This window comes from Helianthus annuus, chromosome 4 (assembly GCF_002127325.2).
Source record: "Helianthus annuus cultivar XRQ/B chromosome 4, HanXRQr2.0-SUNRISE, whole genome shotgun sequence".
Lineage (NCBI taxonomy): Eukaryota > Viridiplantae > Streptophyta > Magnoliopsida > Asterales > Asteraceae > Helianthus > Helianthus annuus.
Window position 1 is genome coordinate 181987659 of NC_035436.2, and position 21308 is coordinate 182008966.

Here is a 21308-nt window from a genome sequence, read left to right on the forward strand (position 1 = left end):
CTTGTTTTCAAGGATAAAATCTGTTTTCTACTCACTTCTACTCATTTTCTACATTTTTTCTTAAAAATTTCAACGAATCCACAGTTAAAATGACCTGATTTTCACATATAACACGTAAAACACTGTTTTAATCAATCCTTGAAAAAATCAGAACTAAATCAACCTAAAACTTGATAAAATGGACCAGACCGCGTGAAAATCTTGTTAGATCGTTCGAGTTTCTGCCAGGTCGTGTGAAAAAATCATCAAGTCGTACGGTTTAAATAACTCAGGTTGCACGAGTTGTCCAGGTCGTTTGAGATATTGTTAGTTCGTTTGAAATTGAATCAGGTCACGTGAAAGTTGATTAGTTCGCACGAGTTGAAACTTCTCAGTTCGTTTAAAGGTAGTTCACATCGCACGGTTTGGGCAGATCGCACCAGTTCAGTTCGCACGGTTTGAAAAAGTATTTCAGGTCGTACGGGGTGTTTGACAGTGAACCAGGTCGTTTGAAGTTTGAACCAGCTCGCACGAAGTGATTCAGGTCGTGCGAGGTGATCCAGTCCGTTTCATCCAGTTCGTTTCAAATCTCCAGTTCGTTTGAGAAATCTTTTATTGTGGACTTTTAAAAACCGAAACATGGAAAACAAATTTTACAACGCATTTTCTACCCCAATCACTATGGCTCAGAATGTGAACTTAGAAAATGAAATGGGTACCATGCAAAAACCGCCTAAGCTCATAAATATCGAGGAGTATAACGGATGGGAGGAACGTTTTGAAAATTGGGTTCAAGCGAATCACTTAGATGCGTGGGAATGTGTTGAACAACGATATGTTAGACCGATTGATGAAGACGGAGAAATTATTGCTATTAAAGATTTAACTGAAGATGAGAAAAAGAAATACAAAAGTGAAAAGATGATGATCAGTATATTGCAACAAGCCATTAAGGAAGATATCTTGATCTTATTGCAACACAACGGAAGTGCACACTCTATGTGGAAAGCACTAAAAACAGAGTTTGTTGGAAGTTTAGACATGATCAAGAACAAAAAATCGCTTTTGAAGAAAGAATTTGATCTATTTCGTGGATTGAAAACTGAAAACACCAAAGCGATTATAGAAAGATATTGTAATTTGGCGGTTAACATGAAGCGATTGGATATCAAGAAAGATAGAGAAGAATGGGTTGAAAAGTTGGCTGATGCGTTACCACAAGATGTTTGGGGCACGTATCTTATGATTTTGAAGGAAAATGGTGAATTTGCAAATCTATCACTAAGCAAGTTTATTGAAACACTCGAAGTTCAAGAGATGGAACAACGGAAGATAGCAAAAATGAAGAATTCAAATGGTGATTAGGACATTGGTCTGTACTACAAAGGAAGCACGAGTGATAAGACCAACATTGCACCAAAGATCGAAACTGCATTTAACGCAAACAGTTCTGGAGGGTCATCTCAAGGATCAAACAACAAAACTGGATTCTCTTCATATCCATCATTTGATCCAAATTTTTCAGCAACTAATAATGGCCAAGTACTACATTGCAACATTGCATTCATCTTCAGAATGGTCAAAATTTCTCAGAAGAGGTTGCCAAAGGTCTTATGTCTTTATTGGTGACTGTATTAGAGTCTTATGAAAGTTTAGTTGCGGGAAGAATCAGGAATCCTATGTTAACAAAAGAGGATTACGATCAGATTGATGCTGAGGAAATGGAACTTACGGACATAAAGTGGTGTATGGCTAGTGTGTTGAGAAGAGCTGAGAAATTTAACAGATCACGGGAAGAGATGATTTCCGTGATGCTGGAACTTCACCTTTAGGTTTTGATAAATCTAAAGTTACTTGTTTTCGTTGCAGGGAAAAGGGGCACTTTAAGCGAGAATGCACAAATCGCGAAGCAAGTGGAGCTCAAAATCCATTCGACAACAATGATTACCATCGAAAAGCGATTTATCATCAAGTTGCTCTGCATCAACAACAATCGCCACAAACTTCACATGCTAGGAAGGAGATCGAAGAACCATCGAAGAGAGCTTGTTATGCTCTAATAGATCAAGAAGATGAAAGAATTCCAGAAGGTTTCAGTTGGGATAATTATGATCCTAACAGACCTTCAGAGTCTAAAGCATTTGTTGCTCAAATTTTTGAAGATTCAACTGCTGAAGAAGAAATGGCGTATGCTTATTACGAATCTCAGCAATGCAGTCCTAAAAAGATAGAGGAAGAACCTGTTTCAACATAAAAGGCTTCAGAAAAAGCACCAATCTTTGATCACTCATCAGATGAAGAGAGTGACGATGATAGTGAAGAAATTCGTAAACTTGAATATTACAAAAGAAAATTTTCATCTGATAGGTATAATTTGTATTCTGCAGATAAAATGGAAGAGATCAAAGAAAAGGTCAAACCTGAGGAAAAGGTTCAAGAAGTAAAGAAGCAGGTTAAAGAAATTCCAGCTATCAAGGTTGAGAAGGAAACTGATACTGAAAAGATGCCTGAGAAATGTGAAAATTGTGATACTGTGAAAAGGCACAACAACAAATTGATTCATAACATGAACAGACTGAAGGAATCTTATGATGTTTTAAACAAAGCTATGAATCAATATAACAAGTCAAGCAATGAACAAGCGATAGCTATGAAGAGACTTAATGGAGCGTTCATGACGAAACAGAAAATCATCGATCAGTACATTGAGAAATGTGCTGAACTTGAACAAAAATTGGAAACTCGGAGGATAGAAACTGAAAGGGTAAACAGGTTATTGAAAAGTTACTCATGTGCTTCTTACGTGATTGACAGGATTTACCCTACAGTAGAAGGCATGAAAGCGTTTGAAGAGAAGAAGTCGGAAGATTCGGATACTGGTAAGAAACAAAGTGTAAATTACAACAAGTGTCCACCTCCTCTTGAAGAATGATATTCTCCACGAAATCCTAATTCAGAAAGAGTCAAAAAGGCAACCAATTTAAAGTGGTAATCTGAACCTTCAAATGGATTGCCAGACAACATTGATGTCACATTCACATCGTCTGAAACTGATCATGAGTCTGAGTTAATAAAGAAAGTGGTCAATCAGGTGTTGGATAAGGATGAGGAGTCAGAGTCTAAATCTGAAAACTCGAGTTCATCAGACAGAATCTCGAGTTCACCAGTCAAAAGGGTTTATAATAAAGATTTTCTGATGTCAAAAAATAATTTGAGTGACGAAACATTAAAAGTAGCATATACTTTGAATGATTCAGACAAATTATATTCAGATGAAGAATTTCCAATAATAGGTGTTAAAAATGAAATGATTAATAAGGTTTTCAAATTAACAGAAATTAATATTTCTGAAATAAAAGATGTAAATCTTACTGAAAAACCTAAAAAGTACACCTCAAGAGTTCAACAAAGATTAAACAAGAAAAAAGGTTACAGTTCTGGTTCTGGTTATCAAAAGAAACCAAACCATAACAGTAATTTCAAAAAGAAAGGTTTAGGTTTTATTCCACCAGAAAATCATAAAAATGAGAAAATTTATAAACCAAAAACTAAACTTGTTTCAGGAGCAAGTTCTGAAGAAGAGGAAAAGAACTCATTCTGGAAGCAATCGAACAAAGAATTCCTTGCTAAGAAGCAAGAAGGAATGAAGAATGATGTTGCTCAGAAGAAGGAAATGAGAACCTGTTATCAATGTCAAACAATTGGGCACATTGCATGGAACTGTCCAATGGCAACCAATATAAAGCAGGGAGTATCTGAAAAATTGAAAGAAAAGATGGTTGATAATGAACCACCAACCGAACAATTTAAAGTGTTCAAAAATTCAAAATTTGAGGTTGGTGAGAGTTCAAAAAGTTTTTACAAAAGAAGAGTGAATCTGAACAACCACAAGTGGGTTGTTAAGAAACCAGAGGTTATTTCTGGCGATGAATTTGTTTCTGCGGAAGCAAAGGAGCCACTTTCTGGCGATGAATCTGACTCGTCAAAGTCAGAGGAGCCATCAGTTGAACTAAAAAGAGAAAATTCAGTTCCGCCTATGGATGACGCAAACTTTCCACCATTGCGGGCTAAAAACTTAAAACAAAAAGTTGGCAAAGTTGAGATTTCAAATCAATTCTTTTCTGAAAAGAAAGAATTTGATGTTGAAAAAGCCTTTAACCCTAAAGTTCTAAATATTTTTGGAAAAATGGTTGACGGGGAGGTCAAAGGGGTAAAGGAATTCTATGAGAAGAATAAAAAAGGAAAGAAACCGAGTAATGATAACTCGGAATCTCCCAAGGACCGTCAGGCTTGGGAGAATCTCTTTAACTAAAAATCCTGACTTGCCGGAGCTCCTAAGTTGGTAATCGTGGAGCATGAATCGGCATCATTCTTGAAAAAATGTTTTTGAAAAATGTCAAATGATCGTTTTTACAAGTGGTATGTTTATGTAAAAAATTTACAAGTGATATTGTTGTTAAGAACCTACAAGTGGTTAATCAAGGTCATTAAGTTGAACTTGATTTAACTTTCATTCAAGTGGTTAAAGAAAAGGAAAAGTGATCTTACAAGTGATAATTTTTACAAGTGGTTAAAAGAAAAAGGGGTTTCATTCACAAGTTGTTGAAAGAAAAAATGATGATCTAATCCCCATGTTATGTGAAATCTACAAAACTAATTTTCCGGAAAAACCATTTTGATTAAAACAAACTTAAGTGTTTTGAAATCATAATGGGAAAATAGTTTGTTGTCGGGGGAAGTTCTGATTGTTTACGCCAAGTGGATGGCGAATTGGAGCAATTCACATCAGTTTGTCATATTAATTGTACAGTTTATTGCGTTTATTTTCAAATTTTCCTTGAAAATAAAAAAATGAAACATATTTTTGATTATAGGGGGAGTAAAAATTAAAAATTTTGAAAATTTGAAAAATCCAAAAACATGATAAAATCTAAAAACCAAAAACATTGAAAATCAAAAACAAGTTTTGTTGTGAAAAGAGGAAATGATAGTACATCAGTAGACTATCACAACATGCTAAAGAAATGGAAAGTCAAAATGTTTTTAAACAAGTCTCACTGATGATGTGCCAGTAGACTTCGCACGACTAGTAGATTGAATTTGAGATATAAACCTAAATATCATTACTTACTTATTTCATGGGGAACATCTCTCGGATATATGGGTAACCCCCGAAATCTTGTTTGAAGGGCTTACTATTTCTGACATACTAGGTCTTTGTACGTGATGATATCTGGGTTATTATACCGGGACTTCTGATTTTGCGGAAGCAATAGCCTAGTCCTCGTATAATACTCTGCACTGCTTTAATCATAAAGCCCACCCTCAGCATAAAAAATATAAAAAATGATGAAACATTGAAAAATGCTAATCATGTGCTGTTGAAAAAAAGATCCCCAAATGGGACACACCTAAAGACGAGCCATCATCTCTTTGTCCGAACGGAAGTTCTAACCTGAGCTCTCATGGTCTCGCATTACCCATTTACATATATCATTAGTGTACATTCACCTGTAAGACTGAATATAGGAGTCTGGATACGGGAGTATATTCTGAGGTGCGACACGCAAATAAGTTTAAGTCCTTAAAACACTAATCCGTATCTCGAATCAATTGAAACTTGTGTAGAGGTTTAAGTGGACAACAATACTGACAATCTAAGTGAATTTGTTTAAGACTTAAAGTGTTTAAAGCTCAACGATGTTAGTGATTTGTCTCATAAACTGATATGATCCTCTTACACAATCTAACAAAAATATTGTCTGTAAATATTTCTTTACTGTTTTTCACTAAAGTCAAAATCCAAAAAGAGTTTAAGTGAGTTTTAGCATAAAATTTTGAAAAATCAAAAAGATTTTATTTCATCTTATTTTCGACAACTGATGTTGGAAAGCTGGTTTTCAAAATTCCAAGTGCAAAACATGATGAAAACAGGGTTGGGAGAGTTTGTTTGAAATGAGAAATGATTTTGAAATAATCAAATGGTTCATAGATTTGAAACCAAATTTGTGTGTTGTGAATACAAGTGGATAAGTAGTGATTATGAATGAATAATATCTACAAGTGGTTTCTAAATTTGTTAGATCTTAAAAATTGAGAAATTTATTTTTGGGTAGAGATTTGTGCAGATCCCTGTGTCTAAACCTGAGCAGAGTTTGAGCCAGGTTATAATCCTAGAACGAGTGCTATTCCAGACTGCAATCCCAGCTTATCGAAAGGGGGAGTCTGAAGACATAAGAGCCAGATACAGATTATGGATCAACATCTAAGGGGGAGTTTAGCTGCTGATGCTGATAAACTTAAGGAATCAAGAGATCTGATCAAGAGAATTAGAGAGAGGAAGAGTCAGATTGAGATTCAGAGAAGAAAAGATAGAGGTTGAGGATGCTTACAGAGAAAGATACTTTGGAAAAGAGCGTGAAGACTGATCAAGACTGAAGACTCGACATACTGAAGACTCGTAGTGAAGACTCGTCAACACCCAAGAGGGAGTTTGTTGGTGCATATGTCTGTCGACTTCGTCTTGTATCGAGTCTTGTAACTAGATTGATAGACCAGGACACGTAGTACGAGAAAAACGGAAAACAGGTCAGAACTGATCAGTTCGTGCGAACTGGCAGTTCGTGCGATCTGGCATGTGCCAGTTCGTGCAACCTGGCTGGGTAGTTCGTGCGGACTGGATTCCCTATAAATAGTGGTCTTGGGTCTTTCATTTGGAACTTTCTGATTCCGGTAGCGAAGCTCTGCCGAAGCGTCTCCAGCTCGTGTAAAGTTGTTATATCAATACAATCGACAGTTAATCTACTTCTAAGTACATATCAAGCTGAATGAAGATCAAATCAATGAATTCCGCCTCTGATTTGGTCTAGAACTCTTTTGATCGACTCGTTTTGATCGATTCCCCGATCCTACATTTATGGTCTTTATCAAGCTCCAAGGGCTTGGTATGAAACGTTGTCTACCTATCTGTTGCATAATGGTTTTCGGCGTGGGTTGATCGAATGTACTCTCTTAATCAAGGAAAGAAACGAGGATTTGTTGCTGGTTCAAGTGAATGTTGATGATATCATTTTTGGGTCTACAAATGATGAAATGTGCAAAGAATTCGAGCGGGTGATGCAAGAGAAGTTCGAGATGAGTGCTATGGGAGAAATGAATTTCTTTTTGGATTTGCAGGTTCATCAGTCTGAGAAAGGGATCTTCATTCATCAGACAAAGTACGTTGGGGATATCTTGAAGCGATTTCAGATGGAAGACTCGAAGCCTGCGGGAACTCCTCTGGCTCAAAATCATGGAATTACTCCTGACGGAACCGGTGAACATGTGGAACCATCTCTCTATCGTGCTATGATCGGATCTCTCATGTATCTTCCCGCTTCAAGGCACGATATTAAGTATCCAACATGTCTTCTTGCTCGTTACCAGTCAAATCCGAAGGTTTCTCACATGATGGCTGTTAAGAGGATTTTTCGTTATCTGAAGGGTTGTCCAGACACCGGTCTGTGGTATCCTAAGGATGATAACTTCGATTTGATTGCCTTCAGTGATTTTGATCATGGCAGCTGCAAGATTGATGCAAAGTCAACATCAGTGGGATGTCCATTCTTGGGGAATCGCCTAGTCACATGGCAATGCAAAAAAGAAGACCTGTGTGGCCACTTCAACATGTGAGGCTGAGTACATTTCGGCTTCTAGTTGCTGCTCCCAGGTTTTATGGATCCAACAGCAAATGCGCAACTACGGTTTTGAATTCCTAACTACTCCTATTTATGTTGATAACGAAGCTGCTTTACAGATCACTCGTAATCCTGTACAGCACTCAAAGACCAAACACATCGAGATTAAGTATCATTTCATACGAGATTGTTATGAAAAGAAACTTATTGATGTTGTGAAAATCCACACGGATCACAAACGTGCCGACCTGTTTACAAAAGCTTTTGACAAATCATGTTTTGATTATCTTCTTTTGGTCAGTGGCATCAAGGTGAAACCTGAGTAGATCATCTTTGGCAAATCGTTTTTGTAAATATTTTCTTAAAAAAAACTAAAAATACAAAATGATTTTCAGTTTTTTTACCTTTTGCATTTTAGAGGGAGAAATCTTATGAAAATACAAAAACATCAGAAAAATTCAAAAACCCAAAAATATGTCCTTTATTTATTTACTGCTTTTCATCTTTACTTTTGAAAAATGAAAAATACAAAAACATCAGAAAATTTCAAAAATACAAAAACACTAAAAAATCCAAAAATAAAAAATGAGTTTCTTGGAAAGATAAGAGAAGATGATGATACACCAGTGGTTGGTCAAATACGGTTGAAAATGAAAAATGAAAAATGATAAGCAGCTCTACTAATGATGTATCGGTAGGCTCACAATCAGATTCAAACGTGCACGTTGATATAAACATAACGAACTGAAAGCCAGGTGGGAACCATTCATTGGCATATGATCTTGGTACCGAAATTTCGTTTGATAGTATGCCGAGGTTCTGAGATATGCGGTCTTTATGCTGATTTATCATCTGGGTATCATGGTTGAATCTTTTACCAAAAAATAACGGGGACGCAAGTCAAGATCTTCCATGATACCATACATATGTGTATATATTGCATACGACCTCAATAAGTGATAAACAATCACATGTCCAAAATGAATAAGTGATAAAATATCACATTTATCTGGAAGTCAAGTTCGTCTCTTTGTCTGTATGATGGTACTAACCTGTTCACGGACTTGATCCTGTGCCCTGCATGCATCTGAAAATCAAGTTCCTCGTCAATAAGTGATTTAATCACATAGGGCTTGTTTTCAATCAAGAATAAGTGAGTATCTCACAATCTATACGTTGAAAACAGATGATAAACGGTATACTCAACGGTAAGATGAATTCTCGTGCATGTCTTGATACGGGAATGTGTCGTGAGTGGTTGAACACCGGCGAGTAGTATAAATCATACACTTAAGCGTATCTCCTAATCATGATTACATCTGATAAGCTGAGCTTATGTGGACAACAATACCAATAATTGTGGTAGGATGCTTATTGTAATTTTTACAAGAAACAAAATCCGTTTTTGACAAGACCGTAGGCTGGTATGATTCTCTTACCTTGAAACTCGAAAAAGATGGTAACTTAGTGTACAGGTAGTTAATGATGTTAATGTTTGTTTTAGTTTTACCTTTTTGCATTTAGACTTTTAGAATTTAATTTTTTATTTATTCTTATACTTGATTGTTGATTAGCCGAAGTTGACGCTCGAATGTTTTCTACCGGGAAAAAGCTCAAAACCAACTTGTTTTTAATATCACAACTTCATAAAAATCTTCCTTGCAAAAATGGTAAACATAAAACAAAATCTGTTAATCTGTTCATGTGTTCATGTGTTTTTCTAAGTTGGTGATTGCTGTGTTTTGAAAAAGGTTCAACGAAGAACCTCTGGTCAACGAAGAACCCCCTGTAGTCAAGGAAGAACCATTCTTCGTGGATGTTCTTCATTGTATTAGGCCTTCACGAAGAACCATAGGATTCTTCGTGGATCATGGTTATTTGGGCTTAACTGTTTAGCCCATCTTAGGTTCTTCGTGGGCCATCATAGGTTCTTCGTGGGGATAAGGTTTTTCGTGAGAAACGGGTATAAAAAGGTGCTTTTTGTCACTTACTTTATCACAAAATTCAAACTCACCTTTTCCTCTTTCTCTCACTACAAACGACTCTGTTCATCCTCTTCTCTGAAAACCCTAGCCGGCTCAAAACCCACTTCGATTGTCTGTTATTGTGTGTTACATCTAGGTAAGAAAATGGATCAAAATCAAAATCGAGACCTTACAAACCCTCTGTTTTTGTATGATGAATGTTTGAAGCCCTTTTGCGATCTCAAATATTTAATAAACCCTCATTCAAATCTGGCTTTGATAATTTTGTGATCTATATGAAGATCTGTAACAGGTTTCTTGGAAGGTTTTGAATTTGGGGTTTCAACTTCTGTCAAATGTTCATGATAAAACTCTCTTGAACTGTTCTTTTTGTTCGAAATTTCCGCTATTGTCGAAAAATCAGAAACTAGACTAATGCTTATCTGATATTTTGTACACGGATTGAACATTTTTGAGTGAAATTAACTGTTTGAGTGTTTAACTGTTTGAACATGGATTTAGGTTTAAGTGTCAGAGATTTGGGTTTTGTTGTTTTGATTAAAACAGTTTTGTGTAAACCTGGGTTTTGTGTCGATTCGGTTTGTCTGTTGTTATAAATGGTTCATGTCAGTCTGAGTTAATGCTTGAATTAAACACTTGAATTAATGAACTGTGAATGAATTGGGGACGAAGAACTGATAACAGACGAAGACCCCTAGTATCAGACGAAGAACCATTCTTCGTCGTCTTTTGACGAAGAACCCCCTCTGTGGTTAACAAAGAACAACAATGATTTGACTTAGATTCTTCATGGAACATGGTTACGAAGAACCTAATTCTTCGTGGAGACAGGATTTTCGTCCAAGTTTTGGTTCTTCGTCCAGTACTACACAATGTAACATGGCTTCTTCGTGGGACTTATACTTGGTGAAATTTTAGGTTTTTTCATCAAGTGTCAAGTCCACTGTTCATGTTCACATATTCATGTTTAATGACAAGTGTGCATGTATATCCTTCTTATTGTGGACGTTTTCATGTGTAGATGGCTCCTAAAGAACAGAAAAGGAAACCCACTACTAAGAAGACGGATAAGACAGAGGAACAGATCATGTCTGAACCTCGGCACAATATGGTAGCGTATTTGGATCCTGAAGGAAAGGTGACTGAATTCAAGGATATTACAAGGTGGTTACGCGAGTCAAGGATTAACGAGGCGATTACTCATCAGACGCCAATATACAAGACGCTAGTGAAAGAGTTCTGGGATTCTGCGAATGTAATAGAAGTTGATGGAAAAGAAGTTATTCATGGGCAAGTGAAGCAAAGGAATGTGGATGTGTCTGTCGATATTCTCAACACCTTCCTGCAACTGAATGACAATCCAGAAGCTCTGGATTCTGTTCCGATTATGTGCCAGCGTGGGTGTTTGCTGCGTATGAAGTGTACTGACGATATTTTTGGAGGGCAAATCAACAAAATAACGTTGCCAATGCGTTACAAGTTCTTACTGCACATCCTCATTCAGTGTGTGAGCAATAGACGGAGCGGTTACGACATGGCGAGCAACGACTTGATTGGTTTATGTCACACCCCAATTTTCGGTTTATGCGGAAGCGTATTGTGAGGTGTGGCCAGAGCAGCAATCGTTACAATCAATCGAGTCAACAACATATGTAAACCATAAAAGGATGTTCATCCATACATTTGTTTTGAACCCATAATTTACATAACAAACATCTTGCTCGGAAATTGAAAACAAAACTTTAACCACATTGTTCAAAGTTCAAAATAGTTTCACACAACATAACAACTGAAAACGGATGACATCTCAAAAGCTTGCGTTCTTGATAAAAACTCGAACATATTTTTCCCAAAGCCGTCCACTAATCTCCTGTAATACATGTTAATTTTGAAAACTTCAACAAAAGTTGAGTGAATTCATGTTATTTTTTTTTCGCATCAATTGAGTCTCCAAAACATTTGAAGAAGTAAAATTCGTTTTTGTATAGTATGATGAAAAATCGTATGATCATTAGTGTTTTGCAAGGACACTAATATGTATGCCGAATAGGAGGCAACCAAACCTTGACAATTTATCGTGTGTGTCAACGACACTAGTTTGGACACAAAGGCACTCTTAATGATCATGGTTATCGTTGCCGATAAGAGTGGGGCTTTCCAAAACCCAAATAGATCTATCCGTTTGTTCTTCGGTACTTGTTTATTCATTAATGTTCCCTTTATTTTAAACACCTATCCGCATGTGATCAAAATTGTTTCATCGTATCATCATACTATTTGTAACATGTATACATCCTCGAAAGTTTAAAACCATAAACATTCAAAGTAAAAGGGGAAAACATGAACTCACAGATTTGCGTTCCATGCAAATCTCTATTCGATTCCTTGTTCGTGGTTCGTTTCTTGACCTACAAGTGTTCTAATCTCGTTAGATACTTAGGTTTGTGTTTGTTTATCATACAAGTATTTCATCTTGTATTTCGTTTTTAGTTTCTCGTAATCATTTGCTTCCTTTGTTGTGTTTTCGTATATATATATATATATATATATATATATATATATATATATCTAACTTCTTTGTATATATATATATAGGGTTAGGTTAACGTACAAATGCCCTTATCGTACATTACGTACGCTACAATCTCAGCCGTCCGATCATCTTCCCGCATTGAATTCGCATGTTATTTTTTTGTAACAATTTCGCATGTTGGTTTTTTAACATGCGATTTCATCAAAATTACCACATGCGAAATTATTACAAAAAAACAACATGCTATTTCATCAAAATTATCACATGCGAAATTGGTACAAAAAACAACATGCGAATTCATAAAAAATTATCACATGCGAAATTATTATAAAAAAACAACATGCTATTTCATCAAAATTATCACATGCGAAATTGGTACAAAAAAACAACATGCGAATTCATCAAAAATTATCACATGCGAAATTGTTATAAAAAACAACATGCGATTTTAAAATGAGGGAAGATTATCTGACGACTGAGATTGAAGCGTACGTAAGGTACGATAAACAATAATGTACAGTACTCTTTACCTATATATATATTGTCACACCCCCAAAATACCACATGCGGAAACACTCCGCTAGGCGTGTGACATACCAGGATCTAGCCACTAATCAGATTGAACTCATAAATATATTTAAATAGAACTTTCATTCATTAACATAAAGTGTTACAAACGTTACATATCATTCTTTGTATAAAGCGGAAGCATAACTCATTTGTTAAGTGTTTCGTTTTTCAAGTTCATATATATATTTTGTAATTTTCTTGGATGTGTATAAATTTTGTATTTGTTCTTGAACCAAACATATAATGTACACATCAAAAATATATGCTTATGATACCTGATGAATATTTCTTTTGAAAGCATATATTTTATCTAAAATATATACTTGTCACTTTTGTTTATAAATCTTTTATAAAACATGGATTTATAACTTTGTCCAAAATTTGTTTAACCATGTTCAAAGACTTCAAATAGTTGTTCTAGTTACATATTTCTTTGTTTAACAACTTTTTAAACATAACAAAATTTATAAAAAGAGTTAATTGCTCGGATGGTCCCTATGGTTTCACGTTTTTTCACGTTTAGTCCCCACCTTTTGAAAATAGCAGTTATGCTCCCTATGGTTTGTCATTTTCTTACTCGGATAGTCCCTGGGTAGATATCAGTTAGTTTAGAAATAGCAGGTATGCTCCCTATGGTTTGTCATTTTGTTACTCAGATTGTCCCAGAGTAAATGTCAGGGACTATCCGAGTAACAAAATGATAAACCATAGGGAGGATACCTGCTATTTTCAAAAGGTGGGGACTAAACGTGAAAAAATGTTAAACCACAGGGACCATCCGGGTTTATACAAAACTTGTGTTCAATTTATTTCAACATAAAACATCATCAAGTATCAACATCCATCAAAATTTGTCAATAAAAGTAGCATGAACATGATATAGTTCTTAACTTTCCCCAAAAGGAAACTTTATTCCCTATTTTTGCCAAAAATTTGTAGAACAAGATTTTATTGAAAATTCTTGTTTTAGATGACTCACAAGGTCATTTGAAACATAAATATGTGTTCAAAACGTTTACTACTAACATATTTCATACTTTTGATCCTTTCTAGAAATGGAAACTTTATTCAAGAAATTTTTCAAAATTTTATTTTCTTGGATTTAAATGATTTTTTATACTTTACTAGCATGCATGTTCATCATAACTCATGTTCATCACTTTTGTTGATGAATCTTGGTTGATCCTACATGCATGTATGTATATCATATTTTTAAGCAAAAATAACCAACATTCAAGTTTACTAGTCTAGATTTCTCCAAGTCCATCCCAAAATCATAGAAAAATCATGGATAAAAATAATGATTTTAGTTGTTCTTGTTGTTATTCATGTGGGTTTTGTTTTGATTTCTGGTTTATGATGAACTTGTAAAAGAAATCAAGAATAAAAGTAAGATTAGTATAGTGTTCTTACAATTTTTGCTAGAAAATAAGGATGAGGATAAGAGAACAAGATTATCCAAAGTTCGTAGTGCTTCTTCAAGTCTTGAACCCTTTTAGAATCATCCATGCATGCTTGAATTTGGTGTTCTTGAGTTTGAAAAAGATGAAGATGGTGTTGTTCTTGGCCTAGCCGATTTTTAGAGAGAGAGAGAGAGAGAGAGAGAGAGGAAGAACTTGATGGTTTTTGGTTTGATGGTTTTGGAATTATGGAAAAAAAGTGGAGTGTTTGAGAAGATTCGGGTTTCTCTAGTTCTTACACTAATCATCATATTATGTTCCCAACACATCAAATTGAAAGCGAGTGGCAAGTGGGGGACCCACTTTCATCGTGAGTAAGCAATGGGGAAGAGTTTACTTCTTTTTTTCTATAAATGTTGATTAATATACAAACTTTATAAACTTTGAAATTTTATATAAAAGTGTCTACAATGTTTCAAGCCCTCATATTTTAAAGTAGTGTGACACTAGGTAAAACTAGTCCACCAAAATTATTAGTTTGTTGATCGGGAGAAAAAGTTGGTTACGAGGAGAAGTCGTAACAGGACCCTAACCAACTTTTTTGTTTAATTGTGGCCGACGGCCAATTTCACTGTCTACGGACAATGCATGCGACGGAATATTGCAACAACCGTCGGCGACGGCCCATATGGGCGTCGGCGACGGTGCCTGAGTGTCTCAACTTTCGTTTTTCGCGTTCCTTGCTCCCGGTTGACCCGTAAAGCTCCCTAGTAGCTCGTTTTTCATCCCGGTGACCCGTAATGCTCCCGAAAAGCTCCTTTAACTCCGCTAGACCTGCAAAATACATATTTAATCAAAAGTAGGCTATTCGAAATTAAAACTTGTGTAACAACATCAAATTAAGCAATTACGATCACCGCTTTTCGACCACGTATCACATCCCCACACTTGTCTTTTGCTTGCCCTCAAGTAAATCTGTTTTTCACTTTCACGTGGGTTGAACAAAGAATACACTCCCCATTCCCAAGACGAAGGTTAAGGTTGATTGTCATACAAAAGTTCAAACTCTTTTACAGTTTTCAACATATTTAACGGTCAAGTGAATAATCACATATAACAATGGTTATCCAAGATTAACCCACCCGCGAAACCAACAATTCATGCACATCCCTCACAATGTTCTTTCCGCTCGGCTTGTTAATTGGCTAATGTTTATAATGTATTAGCACTTCAACAATAATCATTCAAAACCGATTAGAACACATACCCGCATAGGCTTGCAACTCAATCATTCTCCACCACCGATCACGAATACTAAGCACAAGTCATAAGGTCTTTTTAAGGGTTGTAACGGGGCTAGGCTAAGGGTAGGAAATCGGATATTTTAAAGTGGCTAAGGTGATGAAAATTTTATTTTTATTACAAATGACTACTCTAAACAAAACTAAACTATAAACATCACTACGAGGCAACAACTTTAGCCTTTTATTCAACAACAACTAACTTCATATTTTTGTTATTTTCTCAATGATTTTCAATTCTTTTTCATAACATTTTCTGATTTTTTATGCAAACAATCAAATACAACTATACAAACTCGACTCCTATATTCGAATTAGCATCACACGGGTTTAAAAGAAAAAGGTTTAAGGTTCTGTGCTATAGGGTGGTCAATCGAAAGGATTAGGCTCAAAATTGGCTACTAGGGGAAAATTTTTGGGTAAGGATATAAAAGTGGTGTAAAATGGAAAAGGTTTACCTAATGACTTAATCATTCTCGTGCTTGTATTCGGTCTATGGCCTCAAACGTATCAAAAGTTGCAAGTTCTACAATACATGACTAATGGTCCACTCAAACAAAGAAACATAAGCATGCGCTATATAATGTAAAAATGGCTCAAAATTTCACATATGTAAAGGGTATGATATGTGACATGCATCAAATGCTAGTTTCTTAGGCGGATTATTCCCAAATAACCACCCGCTAAATACCCGTCATGCTATTAATTTGAATTTGACCATGACAAAAGACCAAATGGTTTGTGACATCCCTCGTTGACTTAGTTACTTGTGCTTTAAGATCGCTTTCGAAACAAGACATTTTTGAAAAATTTTTGAAATTTTCCCCATCCCCACACTTGAGGTAAACATTGTCCTCAATGTGTAGTGTTTAAATGTACGGGTCAAAATCGAAAACTTTTACTACTCCCCCATCCCCACACTTGAGGTAAACATTGTCCTCAATGTGTAAGAACTAGAGTTTTAAAACGCACAAGGGATGTGACACGGCTAACTTCCCAAAAAAATTCCACCCTGAAAAACAATATACAATTACAATCCACTTATTACTAATCTAAGAATCAAAGTAAAAAGGAAACGCATGCACCTGATATTTGTCGCTAGATGCTCCTGTCTTCTTCTTCTCTTCACAAAAATGGTTTTCCCGCGAACATCGTGTGCGTACAAATCTAAACCCTTGTGTAGAAGCATGCTTCTCATAACCATTGAAGTTTGTTAGGTTCTTAGTTCTACCATTTTTATGAAAGTTTTACCAAATCAATGCATTAATTTACCTTAATTTTTGTGGAAAAATAATTTACAACAATAACAAACTTAACTCACTTTCGTAGGAATCACGGTTGCATTTAGCTTATACAACAAGCCCTTTTAAACCCCCCAATAGCTTGGGAGGACGAGAGATCTCGCGAGGGTTATATAGGGAACACACCCACAACGTTTATTTAACTAGGCAAAAAGAAATAATGACAAAATAGAAATAAAGAAAAAAAATATACAACAACAACAACACAAAACATACCTCGCCCTCACCGCTGATATCTCTCGTTGGGGTTAACTGGCGGGTTTGGCTGGTATGGATAACCAGTGAGGGCCTCAAACATCTCCCTGTAGTTATCGAGGGGCCCTTGCTCTCCTTGGGGTGGTGGCTGGTAAGGTATCGGAATGAAGTTGGACCCAACTGCCTCGGGCCAGTGAGGGGATGGATCGGATGGGCCTCGTGGAACGAGGAGGTTGGGGTAGTCGGTCCACCCCGAGTGTTCGGCATAAGGAAGGCCGGCTTCATAGTCTCTCTGATGTCGCTCCTGATCGTGGAGGACCTTGGCATTATTAATATCCATTTGATTAGAAACATATAAAGCGCTCCATCGGCGTCGTTCCAATTCATTGCGCTCGTTTTGACGCCTCTCCTCGTCTGACTCCCATGCCCGCCATCGGGCCCTATATTCCTCCTGCAATTGTAACAATCGTTCCATTTGTGACCTTTGGAGCGCCTGCTGCAATTGCTGCTCTTCCATCTGTTTTTCCATCATCTCATGATGGACTGCTTGGAGAGCCCATTGTTCTTGCATCTGGCCCCCAAGCATCTCTTCCCATGCCTTCCTTCTCACCTCATATTCCCTTCCTTCGCCTATACATGCCGACACATTATCATAAACCGCCTGTTGCCCGCGGTTAAAATTCCTGTACGTCGGCCCCTGTCTTTGATTCACAAAATTTTCTACATCGGCAGAAATTTCCTGATGTTTCCGCCTGTACCTCTGCCTTGGTCCCCGTGGACCGGCAGGCTCAGTCTCATCTTCCATGTCAACCATCTCCTCATCTTCATCACCCTCTTTAGCCTCACTCGGATCAGTGTACCTGTAACTGTTTCCTTGATCATCCTCCACTGTATGAAGATGACCAAAGACTTTAACCGTTATCTTCAAATGTCGCTTCATTGAAGCGAGCTTAAACTGATCGATGGGTTTAGAAACCCACAGCGATTCCTGGGGCAATGCGTTTTGCTGCAAAATCATCCCGCTGATTAACCTCACATAGGGGATCATCTTCCGTTTGAACGACTCCCTTGTATCCCACGTGTTTATCATCACGATTTGATGCCATGATAGCCTTGGTGTCCCATACAACAACGAATGTAAGACCCTGTAGTCGGGTGCCTTTACTGTCCCGCGGTCTCCGAACCGCACCATAACATTTTCCAACGAAATGCCTTGTAATATTTTACCCTCCAAGGACAAATCGTTCCTAGATTCCCCCGCACCCCCAGAACCTGGCAATACCGACGCTAGCATTTGATCCGGATCGGCAATGTTTGTTTTGTTATCCAAAAATTGATTATAGTCATAATAATCATATGCTTCAACCCCCAATGAATCAAATCTCACGATGGCATTCATGTGCTCAAACGACATAATCATTTGATTCTTGCCAATATGCCAATTAACAGCCACGTAGGAGCCGGCCCATCTGAATTTTCAAACCTTAAAGTTGACAACCATTCACAAACCGCAACCAAATAGACTCGTGTGGTGATATCCTCACACCAATCTAGTACTCATTCCCACCCGATCTTCTCAAACCTTTGAGTTATGCCAATTGTGCGGAATTCCTCGACATTCACCGCACGTTCACATACTACTCTATCGGGTACAACCTTTGAAACACCCGTGACCATTTTCATCTTCCACATCTTTGCCTCTAACCTTTTGTTGTTGTATCGGGAAAGAGCCTTCTTCTTGTCATCTTTCCATACTGAAGCCGACCGGCTATTCTTGAACTCCTCCCAATTCCAATCATGTCGATATAGTTGCCCATCATCTTCTTCCACATTGCTTAACTGTTCCCATCGTCTTTGATAATGTCCCGAACCTGAACCGGCTCCAGAAGATGAACCTTGTCCGGAAGTTTTTGATCTCTTTCTTCCTCCGAACATAGTTACAATCAAAAGACAAAAGAACAATTAGTACACCCAAAGCTTCAAACAATCACAAACTTTGAACATAACCTATGATGTTGAATTTCAATCAATACTAGATGTAAAATCGCTTTTTTAAACTTCCAAAGTCGCACATTTTATCATCTTCATATCAATTTAACATGTTTATTCACAAAATTTCTCAAAGTTTCATGGTTTCAACAATATTCAACATTACAACTATGCTCAATCATGCAACTAACTAGTGTAATCACATCACTAAGACTAGAGCATGTTCAAATCCCACCCAAATCAAGCAAACATCCTTAAATTTATGCTAAAACATCATATATTATGATAAAAAACCTACTCTTAAACAAAAAGCTTAAAATTTCGGAAGAAATCAACACTTCATATGATAATCATACATAAATTTAATGAAATTCCATACCTTTGATGTAGATGAACAAGAAAAACTAAGAAAAAGTGCAAAGCAAGAGACTTGATAAACACCCTTCAAAAACCCGAATTTTTGATTGCAGAAATCTTGCAAACCAGCAAGAATTAATGAAAACCGTTATGGGGGTTTTGTTCCTCTCGAAAAAATTACACAAAATAGGCTCAAGAATCAAGAGATTTGGCTGAGAATCGAAGAAGTTATGAGAAGTGCAAGGTTAGGGTTCTTGAATGGAGTTGTGGGGAAGATGAAGTGAATAAGAGAGGTAGATGTGATGAATGCAGAAGTTAGATGGTGGTAAAAGGTTTATGGGTCAGATGGTGGTCCTTGGGTCGAATTTTTGTGGTTACAATTGACCTTGTTTGAGTTTTAAAAGGTTAAAAAGGCCATGGGTTCGAACTAGCTGTTTAATCAACAAATTGCGTCGGCTGAGATTTTAGGGACCGTCAGCGACGGACTTAATCACCGTTGGCGACGGTTAGCGAAAATGAGTGGGGCATGCGACGGACTAAATCACTGCCTACGGACAATTTTGGGCGACAGGGTTTTGGGGGAACCGTAGGCGACGCACACCTATACCGTCGGCGACGGTTTGCCTAAGTTCAATTTTTTTATTTTCAAAATTTTATAGTTATTTTTTTTTTTGAAAAATAGAAAGAAATTTATGAAATTTTTGTAAAGGGACTATATACATTTAAAATTCCTAAAAATTATTAAAAATCTTTTTTGTAAATTTTTTTTATAAGTTAATTTTTTTTTATCAATTAAAAGTCGTTTACGGTCCTACCACCCCCTCAAAAAGTCGTGTATTGTCCCTAATACACACAAATAAGTCTAAAAACATACCTTTTGTCTTCAAGACCCGTTTATGATGTCCGGACTTCACACAATCAAGAGGGTTAGTACAAAACGAGAACGATTAACACAAAAAATACTCGCATAATTAAATAAATTGTACATAACTTTACAAAACTCATTACCGGTCCTTTCAATTGACCTCATAAGTTGGCACACTTACCACGAAGTTCACCAACTCCACATTCTCATCCTTTTTATCATTGTTACCGTAAAGGAATGGTTTAAGGCGATGCCCATTAACCGTTTGCTTCGACCCATCCTTCGGGTCCTTGATTATAACATCTCCAAGTTTCCCGACCCTTGTAATCACGTACGGGCCCATCCATTTGCTCTTGAGCTTACCGGGAAAGTATTTAAGCCGTGAATTGTGAAGCCAAACCTTTTGACCCACCTCGAACTCTTTCAGCTTCAATTTCGCGTCATGTGCTTTCTTCATATCATCCTTATATTTCGAAGCACACTCATACGCTTCTTCCCGAAGCTCCTCCAACTCGCAAAGCTTTAATTTTTGCTCCTTTCCTACATCGTCATATTTCATGTTAACCTCTTTTTTAGCCCACCACGCACGATGCACGAGTTCGACCGGTAAATGACAATTTCGCCCATAAACTAAGCGATAAGGTGTAGTTCCAATAGGTGTTTTATGAGCCGTTCTATAAGCCCATAAAGCATCATTCAACTTCGTCGACCAATCCTTTCGGTCCGGTCGAACGGTCTTTTGCAAAATTTCTTTTATTTGCCTATTTGAAACTTCCACTTGACCACTTATTTGTGGGTGATAAGGGGTAGCAATCCGATGGTCAACACCATACCGTTTTAAAAGTTTGCCAAAATTAAAATTCTTAAAGTGAGATCCCCCATCACTAATGATCACTCGGGGAATCCCAAATCTAGAAATTATGTTTGTTTGTACAAAATTGCAAACAACAGTATGGTCATTCGTCTTAGTGGCAATCGCTTCAACCCACTTGGATACATAATCGACCACCACCAAGATGTATAAGTTGCCATGCGAATTAGGGAATGGGCCCATGAAATCGATCCCCCACACATCAAAAATATCTACAATGAGGATCGGTTGCATGGGCATTTCATCCCTTTTAGAAATACCCCCTGACTTTTGACACTTAACACAA

The 21308-nt window shown here is 36.9% G+C and overlaps 1 protein-coding gene across 1 annotated transcript; it reads right to left on the reverse strand.

Annotated features, from left to right (window-relative positions):
* Positions 1–20302: 20302 nt before the first annotated feature.
* Positions 20303–20710, reverse strand: LOC110882187. Its single transcript, XM_022130268.1, has one exon. The coding sequence runs from the start codon at positions 20708–20710 to the stop codon at positions 20303–20305; it is 408 nt and encodes a 135-aa protein (XP_021985960.1).
* Positions 20711–21308: the final 598 nt, after the last annotated feature.

What these genes read in the sequence shown, in the direction of transcription:
- LOC110882187 (XM_022130268.1), bottom strand. Translation starts at nt 20,710, where the DNA reads ATGAAATATGACGATGTAGGAAAGGAGCAAAAATTAAAGCTTTGCGAG.